At 35.6% G+C, this 14124-nt stretch overlaps 3 protein-coding genes across 5 annotated transcripts; 2 read left to right on the top strand and 1 right to left on the bottom strand.

The window, feature by feature from the left end:
* Positions 1-144: 144 nt before the first annotated feature.
* On the top strand, positions 145-2648 carry LOC101215879. The gene is made up of 4 exons (XM_004152240.3): positions 145-385; positions 478-554; positions 1292-1436; positions 1588-2648. Exons 1-4 carry the CDS (start codon positions 233-235, stop codon positions 2056-2058), a joined length of 846 nt encoding a protein of 281 aa, XP_004152288.1. The 5' UTR covers positions 145-232; the 3' UTR covers positions 2059-2648.
* A 176-nt stretch (positions 2649-2824) lies between these two features.
* LOC101209894 (vesicle transport protein GOT1) lies at positions 2825-7107 on the bottom strand. Of its 2 annotated transcripts, none has more exons than XM_004152047.3 (7): positions 6924-7107; positions 6500-6567; positions 6066-6157; positions 5874-5954; positions 5685-5782; positions 5502-5583; positions 2825-3289 (listed from the first exon to the last, which is right to left on the bottom strand). In XM_004152047.3, exons 2-7 carry the CDS (start codon positions 6528-6530, stop codon positions 3251-3253), a joined length of 423 nt encoding a protein of 140 aa, XP_004152095.1. In that variant the 5' UTR covers positions 6531-6567; positions 6924-7107; the 3' UTR covers positions 2825-3250. The 2 variants fall into 2 exon arrangements, with proteins under 2 accessions (XP_004152095.1, XP_031740250.1); XM_031884390.1 differs by lacking the exon at positions 6924-7107 and adding an exon at positions 6701-6776.
* A 716-nt stretch (positions 7108-7823) lies between these two features.
* On the top strand, positions 7824-14124 carry LOC101216122. 2 transcript variants are annotated; one of them, XM_031884389.1, is made up of 7 exons: positions 7824-8932; positions 9121-9176; positions 10845-10954; positions 11075-11234; positions 11594-11686; positions 11761-11892; positions 12298-13170. In XM_031884389.1, exons 1-7 carry the CDS (start codon positions 8104-8106, stop codon positions 12334-12336), a joined length of 1419 nt encoding a protein of 472 aa, XP_031740249.1. In that variant the 5' UTR covers positions 7824-8103; the 3' UTR covers positions 12337-13170. The 2 variants fall into 2 exon arrangements, with proteins under 2 accessions (XP_031740249.1, XP_011653058.1); XM_011654756.2 differs by lacking the exon at positions 12298-13170 and adding an exon at positions 13786-14124 and having other exon boundaries at positions 7838-8932.

Here is a 14124-nt window from a genome sequence, read left to right as displayed (position 1 = left end):
AATCTTCCATTAAAGAATTTGATTGTCATCTTCACAAGGCAATATTAGAAAAACAAACAAATAAATAAAATTATTTTAAATAACAAAAGTTTTAAAAAGTAAAATAGCAAAGTATGATAGTTTATTTAGAAGAGTATGAATAGTTTTGAGTGTATTTGGAAATAGGCAATAAAAAGGTGAGGAAACGAGAAAAATGGTATCTTCTCTTCGCCTTCCCGCCTAATCGGTCATCATGGCCACCAGACCAAGAGGAATTCGAAGCTCCGCCTCTGCTACTCCCTCCTCCGTTCCCTTCAAGACCGACCGGAAGCCCACTGCCACTCCCACGACGCCAAAAACTCCGGCTACCTGTTCTACATCCATCATTCCTTCCTCACTCAAATCAGTACGTTTTTCTTCCATTTCTCACTCCAGTACATCACTTTCTCATATCTGATTGTTGGTTTTCACATTTTCTGTGTTTTCTCTCTCGCTTAGATTTTTCTGTACGATTGGTGGCTGGTAAAGGCTAACGATGGTGAGGGATTGGCTATCGGAGGCTTTGCATCCAGAGAGTAAGACATTGCTTCCCTTGTTTTGTTTGTTTTCTGTTTGTTCTTTGAAGAAATATGTTTGAGTGACTAAGTTTTGTTCCAGAAGATAGATTATTCACTGTTTATCTTTATTCTAATATTTGATATTAAAGTGAATTTGGGGAAGTTTTGAAATTTGATTGAAATCTTCTCAATAACCCACTATATAAAAGAAGATTTAACATGTATTTTACTTTTAACTAAGATAAGTATTTTAGTTGGATTTAGTTATCTTAGTTTTTGATACTGAAATTCATCCATGAAGAGTCTGCCATTATGTAAATGAGGGTTAAAATATTTGTCTTAGTTCTTGTATTTTTAACTAAGATACTCGGTGATTTTATGGGGAGTATCTTTAGTGTTTTTGGTTATCATTGGGTACAAAATTATTAACTGGTGTTGGTATCCTGACCATAAAAAACTCCAATTGGTTTCAGCTTTCAAATTCTAGAAAGCTCATAGGGATGAAAGAAGTTAATAAAACTGGAGGATAAAGGAGGTGATAAAATCTGCTGAAGGAGAAAAAGTGAAGCAGTTCGCTCTTTATAAATTAATTCCAAGTGGGAGAAATTTAATAAATGACTGATCTTCCTTTCATTGGTCTGATTGCGTAGAAGGAAAATAGTTTTCATTCTCATATACTGTATATTAAGTCTGTCCTCTTCTAGAATGGGAATTATTGCTCTGTGCTCAAGAAAAATTATGATCCATTGTTTCAGGAGATCTGGGATAAGAGCATTTTATTCTGCAGCGATTTCTAAGAGACATGAAACTACTATTCTTGAGGCAACCGATGGCATTATCATTTCAATCAGTGGCTTCATAAATAGACCACGAACACATGAAAACGGCTTTCCACCAAAGGTATGTTTGCAGGGCATTGTTCTTATTTCACCTAACTTTCTGTTTGTGTCATTGCCGTTGGATGAACTATTTTGTTAAACATATCATGTCCTGAGCATTATTGCAAGTATTTTAGAAACTGAGGAAAGTTCATGACATGCAACTTGAGCAGGTGTACAATCATTTCCTTCTTGGCTTTCCCTTCAATTGGAAAGACTATATGAGTTCTGGTTCGATTAGAAAATCCACTGTCGAGTTTTTTAAAGCGAGTACTTCTCGTTCCAACGACCAAGGTACAAGTCATTATTTAGAACCTGACTTGGATAATCTTGCAGTAACTAGGTTGCGAGATCTCTGTTTGTCCACTTATGGAGAGTCTAGTCATGGTCATGACCTCTTTATGAAGAACTCAAATTCTAGTTGTTGTCCAACACAAAGTTTCTCGAATGAGGGGAAGAATGATGATGTAATAAAGGATTCATTGCACGCTAGACAAGAAGCTAAGAAGTTGGATATCGACCTCCAGATTCGAAGAGGACAAGGTGTTTGTACAAGAAGCATGACAAAGTTGAAAAATACTAGGAATAGAAGTAAAGAGAGTCTCATATCAGATTCTCGGAAGAAGAAAAAGAGTAGAAAATAGCTCATGAAAATTCGGGAAAGGGAAATAAACAGAGAATTAGAAGTAGTTCAGATATTTTACTACATCTAACAAGGAAGTTGATGAATCACAGATGAGAGGAGAATATCAAATCTTAGGCAAAGGAACTGAAAGGAGAATCAATAGATGGAGTAGAAAATCAAATTTTCGTGTGCAATGTTCACAATCACTCCCTTAATGATCGATATCCAAAGGAAGTATGTACTTTTTTTTGTACCTTGTGTATGTAAAATGTTTCTAGTGTCCATATGATGAGACAGTCATCAAATTGCTCGAGGGAGGATTGTGTCCTTCAAGGGATAAACAAAGCTGGGAATCTTCTTTGAAGAAAAAATAGGTCATTTTAGATTATGGAAAAGCCTTCCTTAGAAGAAGAGCTTTCTTGTTTTCATTTCTTCTTTCTCTTTTACTTTGATTTGTGTGAGATGACGTTTTGTATACGGATGATGGTTGTTCTCTTTGAACATCATATGGAATGGAATTAAGACTTGAACCATCAAACCAAATTTCTTTTTAGAGATCCACATTAAACATTAAACCAATAATATAAAAATGCAAATCATTTTGGAGTCTATTTGGTAAACAATTTGAGTTTTGGATTTGTCAATATTTTTAGAAGTTGTCATCAGAGGTTATAAATAAACTGCGTTTAATCACTAAAAATCATTTCACTTGATTTTGAAAATCACAAAAGTAATTTTAATACTTTCAACCACCAAGACAGGCTCTACTGTTACACATAATTATATATACATACATCAATATTTTTTTTAGTATTATATAGAAATCCACCTTAGTAAGCTATAGAAGTCTCACCACATATCCTTTCCTCATCCAACTAAAATACAAAGAATGGCATCTAAGAATTTTGAAAATTAACAACTATAGAATTTTCAGCTACACGTCACGAGTACTTTTTACACAAATGAAATTATCAAAAACCAAAAAGAAAAGAAAAGAAAAAAGAGTTTGTGTTTGTTTGTTAGTTCTTTCTTTCTTTTCTTTTTCCTTTATTTTCTTTTTTTTGGATAACAAAGCAATCCCATTCTCATCATTATCAACTGCCAACGAAGCTTCTTCTACTCTCCCCATCTGAACAAAGACTGGGTCTTCCAAGCAAGAGTGGTTTACAACTTACAAGTTCACCTACAAACCAATTTATAACATCCCTGGCTCAAACAGGTACACGTCTACCCCGATATTTGTCGAAGAACTGCAACATTAAAAAAGAAAAACATATAAATCTGCCATCCAGAAAATTTTACAATGTGTATGCGGAAATTGAATAAAAACTCAAACAATGCTAACTGATTTAATGGAGAATAACTAGTCCATGAAGCTAAATACGAATGCCAACTATGAATTGCACCAGGATGGTTAAAGAGACTAATGCTATGATATACAAAACATGCCCAAAATTTAAAATAAGTAAATAAATAAAAGCATAACTATAAAGGTGTTATGAAAGTAAGCCAATCCCACTAGATATCTTGAATTGAGAATCCTTATATCTACTTCTCACAATGCCCCAATCTTATCCTCTTCGCATTAGGTTAATACCACCCGACCAATCCATGCTCTTTTGGAACTTTTGAGCTCCATTTGAAAACAAATCTCCACCCCACCAAATATTGTCCCCATTTAGTCATAATCAACACTATGTCTACTATATTGCACTCAACAATTGCCTTGTGCCTATATATCAGGAAGGATAGGAGACTGAAGAAAGCCACGGACCTACGATCATGCATAAACATTATCTCACTGCTCACATCCAGGGCATCTGTATCAATGATTAAAGGCTCTACCATGTTCGGATGTGCCAAAACAGAAACACTGATCACGGTTGTCATCAGCTTCTGGAAAGCATCTCAGCACCTCATTCCATGAGACATTGCCCTTCATGAGTTGTTTGTGAAGGGCATGACAATATTCAGAGAGAAAAAGTTTGAGTCATATTAACCATCCACCAGAAGTTTATGATCCTACAGATTTCCTTGGCTAGGGTCATAAAGAAATGATTCAACTGACCCAATCTGAATCATTTCTTTGGGAAGAGGGAGCATAGTGAGATTTGGTCTTTAGCTAGATTTCATGCTTCCCATTGGGCTTCAATTTTGAATCTCTTTTGTAATTACTCTAATGGCGACATTCTACTTAGTTGGTCCCCTTCTATTAGTTGGGGTGTTTTTGTGGCTGGTTTATTTGTATGCCCTTGTATTCTTTCATTCTTTCCCGATGAGAGCTGTTTAATTCATCAAAAACAAAAAAGCTGAATCATAAGATGTTGCGTTCAGTTGCAAATGATAGGGATGTAGTTGAGTTGGGTCGGTTTGGTTAAAGTTTTTTTAGACCAACCTGCGCTTTTGAGTAGGTTAGTTCCCCACCTGATCAATCCAGTTAGAGAAGGAACCAAATCCAACCCAACCCTATGTGTTCGAGTTAGGTTAGATGGCATACTTTGGTTTGGATGGCAATGCCATGTGCAAAAAGAGACAAACAAATTCAAATGGAGGAAAACACAAACATGAGAGATCTGATCAAAATGGTTGGTGGATGAGAAATCGAATGTTGAGCAAGTGAAGATTTTTTTAACTAGAGGCCAAAGGTCCCAATAATGAAAACCCAAAGATACAAATTTAGGTATTCTGAAATACTACAATGCTCTTGCTACACTAGATTTATTGAACCTAATACCCCCACCTTACATCATATCACCTGAAAGTTCCCCCTACCCCCCACTCTTTTAACCACTTATATTCCCCTACTCTTCTTTTAGGATTGGTACTAGATAAATATTAGAGGTCCATTAGTAGTTAGTTAGGGAGGATGTTAGGGAATTTGGTTATAAATAGAGGGGAGGGGAGGGGAGGGAAGAAGGTAAGCAATGTTTGGTATATGAACTAGGGCATGAGAGATCTCAGAGTGTGAGATCTCAAGAAGTGAGGGTCCAAGAACCTCGAGTCACTTGGTTTATCATGTAATTTGGTTATCTTTTATATTAATATATCCGGGTTCTATCATCTTCCTCACTCATTCTCTACCTCATACTAGCTAAAGCGGCTTGTTGCAAGAAACCAGAAATCTTTTAAGTTAACATTCCCTCCCCTTCTAATCATTGTTTTACTCCCTCCTTGATATACCTATTGCATTAGGGGGGTTATCGTTACAGTATATAAGAGATTGCTTTGGTCATCATTTCTCCACTACATCTTCCCAACAATTAAAAAGAAGATGGAAGAAAAGACGACAATTGGTGCAAATTTCTTACAGCCCCTTTTCTTACAATATGTTATAATGGAACTCCAGATAAAACGATTAATTTTGTTATAGAAAAAAGGCTCCATGAAGGAAACAATATCCATATATTTAAAAATTATTCAAACAACGGATTACAATTTATTAATTAAAAAGCACAAACTAACCGATCTGACATATGGTTGCTGAAATAACCATCCAAGAACAGGAATTTTCTGAAGAAAGACTGCCAATGTTGGCCAGAAGCCACTGCACAGCATAATTTATCAACATTCAGCATGGCCAAAGAGTAAAAAGATATGTACATACAAATCCAAATTCTGGCAAATGGCCATCTATATCCAACAAACCTGAAAAGGACAACGAAACCATATGCTTCCAATATCATGCCAAAGATTGGCCATCCTATGATAACAAAAAAGAACCCTAAACCAAAAGAAATTGTTCCCTGCATAAATGATGAAAAGTACACCGTCAAACAAAAAGCATGCACACCAAAGAAAAAGCATACGGGGAAAGGTCTCTCTAGGATGTCCAACCTTAAAATTTTGACGTTTCATAAAGAATTGCATGGTTGACTTTAGTCCAATGGTGAGAGTTACTCCTGAGAAGAACAGGATCTGATTCGGTGAACCAAAGAAGAGATGTGGTGTTAAGAGGTTACATTAGAATGAAACAAGATTTGCAATTGTTTTTATTTGGGTTGAGAAAAATATAAATTCTACACTTACATTTCCCATAGCAAGTAATCCCTTGTCAAAAAAGAAGACAATTCCGAGGAATGAGAAAAATACCCCAAATCCTGTAAGTCCTAGCCCAATCTCTGCTCATTTGCAAATTCATCATTAATGCCATTACAAAAGCAATTCATATAAGAAACAAAATTATTAGAAAAAATCACATAACTTCCCTCCTTTATGCACGACCATTGCTAAGTAGACGTACAATACTCAACAAAATACACCGCACAGAATCTCTAAGAAACCTAGGGCTCATAACTAGGCACTAAACTAAGTGAATGAGTCGATGACCATAATGCAATCAGCACATTCCAGTTCCAAAAATCCAGGCAACGACGAGAAGCAAAAATACTAGATTAACATCGTCGCGGTCATTCATATCTGCCGGAAAAAACAACATATCCATAAGAGAAAAAGTAACTCACTCTTGCGGTCATTCATTTCGAAGGAAACCATATCTGCCGAAAACTATTAATTCACCTCCCTCCCTTCACTGCAAAAAAGTTCAAAATGAGAAAAAAAAGAACAAAAACAAAATAACTAGTCGATCAAATAAGCAAACAAGCAAAAGAAATCCAATCGACAAAAATCCTAGGGTTCGCGTAGCAAATTGAGAAAAGTCGTACAAGATCTAGAAGAAGCTGAATCAATGAATCAACCACGGGAATAAAATAACCGAATAACTAAAAACAAATGAAATGAAAAGAAAACCTAGAGATTGATTTTACCAACTCACCAAATAACAACCAGATGGAGATTAATTAATAATACAAATACGAACATTCAATTGTGATCTCAGCAACCCAAACGCAACAGAATCTCAAAAGAAAAATAAAATAAGGAACAAACCTTGAAGCAGATTGAGGGAAGAGATGGGCGGCGTGGTTCGCGTGCAGAGATGGGGCGGCGTTGGGATTGCAGGTGACCGGCTGGTGGGCGGCGGTTCGCGTGATGTGGAGGAGAGGAATGCAGGCACGTGCCACTGCCAAAATTCGGAACGGTACTCTCTTATATACGTTAAAAAATAACACACTCACACACATATATATAATGTAACTTAGAGTGGAAGAACAATGAATGAATAATGATGGTTGTTAACCAATCAGAAAGCGAGAAATGGTAAAATAGAATTATAATGCTTATTTCTTTGAATGTTCTAATCTTAACAATTAACATTACCAATATTATGAATGTTAACAACTTTGAATTTTCATCCTCACGTACCAAAGAAAATAAGTTTTTTTTTTGGGTTAATTTGATAGTATTATGGTTTAATACCTTGATCTGTTGCTCTACAAAAAATATACGAGCAAAAACATTAAATCGTGTGAAGTGAATAATAAAAATGAGGTGTAGTTTTCATGCAATCTATAATTGTTTAGAATGAAAATCATAAAGTCAATGATTTCAATTACAAATTTAGATAAACTCTAAACGCAGGTGAGATTCACTTCGATAAATTGCATTTAATTCATTGTAACTTTGGAATGACTAAATTTAATCTGTTTTATAAAAGACTAATCAATTAAACTATTGGATATTGAGAAGTAAACCCTAGTTCTGAAGATTTTTACTATAACAATATTGTAACTCTAAAGTACAATGGAATAATTATGGTAACTTGTCAAATTGATATTGGCTCATATAACACGACCTATATCATTTAACTTTTATCTAATATAACGATTGTGTGAACAAGAATGTAGCATCTTGGTGTATACTCAAAGTTGAGAAATTAAATTTTGTAAAGTATATATTCCATGTTTTGTAGCTTAGCAGAGACTAACACAAAATAACAAAATTGTATTAAGCTTCCAATAACAAAACCCTAACCAATCGGAGCTCGGGCCTAAGTGAGCAATAGTCTGCAAACTGAAAGTGAGCTCCGGCGACGGCGGAAGAAGAGGCGCCAAATCGGAGCGCAGAATTTTACCTAACGTCAAAGCTTTATTGTATTGTATATATAATCATTCCACCATTTTAGGTGTGGAAAAACGGAGCTTCCAATTCTTTTGCTCTACATGGACTAATGGACACCACAGCAACCACACTCTGCCTCTTCCTTCCATATCCATTCACTTCCCGTCGCCATAACCTCCATTTCAACCGCCGCTTCTCCTCGCCGGACTCCCGACCACTCTTCACCCCTGTCTCCTGCTTCAAACCACGTCGTCGTACTCGCCGGAAAAACAGCCTCACCAAACTCCGCACCACCACCCACCATCCCTTCGACTCCTCACCCTCTTCCTCTGATTCGAACCTCCAAACTGTAATTGAACTCGACCAAGTCGCCGCCGAAGCCTCCTCTCTTTTCTACTCCGTTTACTACACTTCCCGCTCCCACCTCCGCCAGTTTCTGTCATCGGGATTGGACGCTTTCGACGATTTGCGGACATTGATTGCCTTTGATGACCAAAATCGAACGCTGACCGTCTCTTGTCGTCGTTCCACTGTGGAATTCGTTGGCCAATTGGTGCTGTTGAGCTTTGTTGTGGTCTTTGTAGTTAAGTTTTTAGTTGGGATTGTATCTCGTTTGGGTAACAAATTTAGTTCTGGGTATACGGCCCCTGTAATGAGAAGGGACCGGAGCCTTGGTGGACGAGAGGTTGTTGTTGGGACTAGGAGGAGTGTTGTAGCGCGAAATAAAGGTATGGGGAAGAAAAATAATCTTTTAGGGTTATTGGACAGTCCCGTGTTAGCGGACACAATGGCTCTGAATGATGTTTCAAGTGAAATTTCGAAGAACGGGGTTTGGGGTGGAGAAAGGTTGCCAAAATGGTGGCCTCCGGCAGTTCCCCGACGGAATGCTACGGCGAATAGGCAAGAGTATCAGATAGAAGCTAACAGATTAGTCCGAGGTTAGTGCACAAAGATTTCTAATATGTTAAAATGTTTTATCTATTATTCTGACTTCATTAAGCATAATTCTTGTAGTAACAAGCTGTTTTTGTATCTGCTGACAAAAAAATTTGTATGATTTCCGAATTGCCATTATGTTATACTCTTTATTGGAAATTCAAGCTGAACTGACCCACTTGATTCCCAGCCCTTGTGGACAATAGAATGAGTGGGCGGGATTTCATGGAGGACGATATTGTTCAAGTGAGTGGTGTTCTTTAAAACTACAATGGGTGAATTTTGAGTGCATTAATCTATGATCTACTGAATTTCATCATTTTCATCTATCGTCCATCATGCTTTATATTTTGGAATTATTCAACACTCTCATTTTTCTTTTCAAACACAAAAGTAAGCAATAGGAAAACGAGATAAAGGTGGAATTACTTGAATGAGAGCATTAAGGACTTTCAAAACTCTAGTTGTAAATGAAGAAAATTAAATGTTTACCTTTTTGATTTGTCTGCTCACTTGGTTTTTATTCTTCTACCTTTGCACTAGTGGATTTTGTAAATGATGTATATGGATAAATAGCGCGTAAACTCATTTTTACCATGATGATAGCATCTGTGATTGCATTTAAGGCCTACTGAAGTGTTTGATTCATGCACAATCTGTATTTGTTTGGATCTATATGTGTGTATGGTAAAGGTGATTACTTTCATCTTGTGTATCATTTTTCTAGAGATCACGTTCATAATTATTATGTGATGTTCCTTGCCTGATAATACATACTATGAATTCAATGATTGTAGTGGTTAGTACCTCTTGACATAACGTTTTGGATGTGGTGTAGTTTTCTTACAATATATGAACAGAAACCTAGCTACTTCCAGTCTACACAATGTAAAAGTTAAATTTTGTATTGCTACAATCAGTTCTTTTATAATCCATTAAAAGATATTAGATTTTCGTGGTTAAACTTCTATTCCTTTCTTTCTTAGTTGGCATGTCATATGAGTAAGTTATCAAGACGTTTTGGTTCATAATTTAGAGAGGAGGTTTGGATGTTGGTGAGGTTTAATGCTTCCGTTTGGGTGTCAGCCACTTGACAGTTTTGTAATAATGACATTTATCTTATTCTTTTAGAACATTTATCTTATTCTTTTAGAGTGGAGTTCTCTCCGTAGTTAGTGTTGGAGTCTTATTTTATGGGGTTTGTTTTTGTATGTTCTTGTATTCTTCCATTTTTTTAAATGAAAGTATGGTTTCTTTAAAAAGAAAACTTGAAATTCATTGCAAATGTGAGGATTCTGCTGAGTTGAATGTTCTAGTTTCTGACGTTATAAGTTTAAAGGAAAGGAAAACCTGAAGCTACTTGCATCAAGACAATTGCATTAACCAAACTAGCAGAATGTCATACAGTAGCTTTCCTATCGCTGAGCAATTTAACTTAAAGGATAATGAGCTTGGAATATGTAAAGGGGATAGATCAATTGCTTTGGTTATTGAATAAGATCTGGCTAGATTATAGTATTGATTGAAAAATGCTGTTCTAATCTAAGATATCAAATAGTTAAGACCTTACAACTTGCAGCCGTTCCACGATATATCTTGTCCGCTATAATTTGAAGGATCCACAAAGATCGCCAAATAAGCATATTTGTTGACAATTTCATATTGAAGATTCATGTTCTTTCTCTTGACAATTTCATATTGAAGATTTAAGCAAATCAATATATTAGACTGATATTATATTTTCCAAACCATTTTTGTAAAAGTTTTTTCCTCCACTGGCATGGAAAATTTTCATGTATGAATGGCATTGTCAAATTTGTTTGAATTTTCATCATTAGTAGTAGTTGATTCCTTATTACCATGCTGATTGTTTTATCATTGCCTGCACTTCTCTGTGCCTGAATGGATGAGCAGTTGCGTGAAATATGCAGGATATCTGGAGTAAAAGTTTCCTTCAACACAGAAAATATGCGTGATTCATTTTATCGAGCATCTGTGGACTTTGTTTTAAATATCTATAGCAGGTAACTTTATAATTGTACTCCTACAAATATATGCTCTCTCTCTCTCTCCTCTCTCTCTCTCTTTCTCTCATACTGAGGTTTTAAATGTTCATCTGGTTGTAACTTATTTGGAATTTGCAGGACTCCCATTTACCCACACTTAATTTTTATTAATGGTGAGGATGGTCCAAATTTTATTGCTGGGCTTGCTGAGGACATTGGCATTGAGAATGTCCGTGCTGCCAGGATAGTTTCTGCTGCTGTTGCTGCTAGAATGCGTTCGTACTTCTTACAGGCCTGGGTAAATATTTTTATAATTTCCAATGATTTGTTAGAAATAGTGGGCTTGGGCCTCATGAACGGAGATATTAATTAAAATATCAGCAGTTAAATAGTTTTGTATCCAACATATATATATATATATATAAAATCTTTTGATCTAGTAATTAGAAAGTTACAAATCTTCAACTGAATAAAATAAAACTGAACCTACTCTCTGCCACAACCTTACTGAAACTAAAATACACATCACTTACCCTTGAGAAAAAGTGAAAAACGAGGATAACCCTGTAGTTGTTGGTCTAAAGAAACCCAACTTCTTTATTGTTTAAATGATATACAATGAAGAGGATCCTGCTAAGCCAATTTATCACACCACAGGCTCTAGTGATGCAAGACAGACATTCAGAAGCAAATGCTGAGTTGTTGAAGATCTGTCACATTATACAGATATTCCCTCCTGAGAAGTCCTCGGTATGTATCCTGAACTTTCGTATTAAACTTGTATTTACTCCAATTTTCTGATGTTATCTTCGTTGGTTCTCCAGCCTGAGATGGAGATGTTGACTCTAGGCTTGAAGAAAGTCTTGAAGGTAGAACAGAGAGAATCATTAATGAATATGTTTATTGGTATTTGTGGTAAAGATAGTCATAGCACCGCTGCGGAAGCTCTTGGTTTGGTATGTTATTAATCCCATCTATCTCTCTCTAATTTAGAGTTCTATTATTGCTGGTAGAGGCGTCTTTCATACCCGCTTCAACAAACCTTTGTTGGAGGAAGATTTACCCAGGTCTTTTGATGCATAGTGAATACAAATAGAAACATTAATTTATTTGGGTACGCATGATTCATTTTAAAACTTCACATTGATTTTATGCAAGTATAGATGATGTTTGATTTTTAGGATTTATCTATTCTGAAATTTTGAATGATTCATTTTAGACTTGATCTTTTATTCAAGTATAGATACACGGGGCATGAATCTCAATTTGTCTATCCCTTAGGAATTTTCAAGGCTAAATGGGATCTAACCAAAGTTTTCAAGCCCCTCTCTTTGATTGTTCATTCTCTTTCTGAAATGAAGGGAGAAATTTCTGCATCTGGAGACTACAAACTTCAATGAGAGATGCAAATTTGGATGTACAGATTCGGAACTAGAATAAGGAACATCCAATTTAGAAGGAAACTCCTTTTCACAATCCTGAAAAATTCATCCAAAAGCTTCTACATTTGAATTGTCAAGTACACCGTCAGATTCTAAGTTGCAATTCTCAGCCTAAGCATAAATACATTTTTTTTAAATTGCTTTTTTTTTTTATTTGTAGGAAATAGAGATGTATATTCATCTAAGTCATCAAGTATATCTAAAATCCTTTAGAGACGTGCTACTCGTGCACTTTTATGCTGTCTTTGAAAGGAAATGAATGAAAGATGTTTGAAGATAAGTTTTGATTATTTCCTCTTGAGCTTTGTTTAGCATACGTTCATTGGTGGTGCACAAAATTATCTCAAATTGTTTTGTAGTTATAGCTTTCTTGTGATTATTAACAATCGGAGAGCTCTTTTTTTCCTTCCTTTTTTTTAAAATAGTGTTGGAGGGGGTTTCCTCTACCCCTATCTTTAGGTTGTTCTTTTGGCTCTTTTGATGAATGTACGTCTCTGTTTCATATTAAGAAAGAAAAAAAATCAGCTTCACGTAGCTCAGACTTCCGTCTCCACATTATCATCCACACATGGAATAGTAGGAGGCCGCGGGACAGAAGGGTTTTTCGTTGAATAGAGTACTCCTTTTGTTTAAGGTCTTCTTTGAACCATCGGGAGGAAATTCATTAGGACAGCTATGGTTGACAGAGAGGTTGTTATGTCTCAAAAAATCTGGTGGCGTTGTGACTGTATGTTTTTCTAAGAACATAATTCTTCAATTTTATCTGAATTATCAGAAGAGTTCTTATCCTCAGTCCCCTTTTTTTGCCATTAGAATAATGGACAGGCTTAATTAAAACGGATTTTAACTTCTTGGATGCAATGAGAACTTGTTGAAGCGAAAGCAAAGGATTCACAGGGGGTTATCTTGGAAACAGGAAGGAATTGCTTCTTGGTTGATGCAAGGAGTATTAACTACCCGAGATATAATTGGAGATGTCATTTAAGTGTATCTTGTGATTAGTTAACCATTGGATGGATTTTTTTCTTATATGGTGATACCAATCTGTAGTGCATTTGGGAGGGGGAGTCCATGTGGTATTATTTTGGTTAAAATATCATTTTCGTTCCTCTAACTGAGTGCATTTGGGAAGAGTCCATGTTTCTTAGTTCTACAATTTTGGAAGCTTTGAGGTAACGAGTAATAATTGCTTTATCCACTAAGTTATGTGCTTAACTGCTTTAATTAGTTAATGTTACATGCTGCTATTACTTTATTGTACAAAATGGAACTCAAACGGTAACGAGTTTGTGCTGAAGGTTCAAATTGTCATACTCTTAAAAAGAATTATTATCTATATTCGTTGTGTTTGACGGCTTATTTACGTCATTTATCACTTATAAATTTCTGCCTTTTGTTTGCATGAAGGTGCTTCCTACAAATATGGGGAATTGATATCATCAAAGCTTCGGTCCTGAAGATGTCCATATACTTTTTAAGTAGGCTTCTAACTCCTGAAATTTTCTTCTAAGAGCCCAATCTTATAAATCTTAACTTTGTATAAAGTATCGTGATCAAGTTTAGCGTTAATTCATTGATTGGCTCATTCATCCGATTATTAATTAATGTGTAATTTGATTCTTTGAATAAAAGAATTATGAAATTAGATGCTGAAAGTTTTTTAGAATCATATTGTAAGCAGTAAGTAATAAAACTAGAATCATGTTTTTGTAATCATATGAGAGAATCGGAATAATCATTATCCAA

This window comes from Cucumis sativus, chromosome 4 (assembly GCF_000004075.3).
Source record: "Cucumis sativus cultivar 9930 chromosome 4, Cucumber_9930_V3, whole genome shotgun sequence".
NCBI classification, from domain to species: Eukaryota; Viridiplantae; Streptophyta; class Magnoliopsida; order Cucurbitales; family Cucurbitaceae; genus Cucumis; species Cucumis sativus.
Note: the sequence above shows the minus strand (reverse complement) of the source record. Positions and strands in the feature narration are given on the sequence as shown.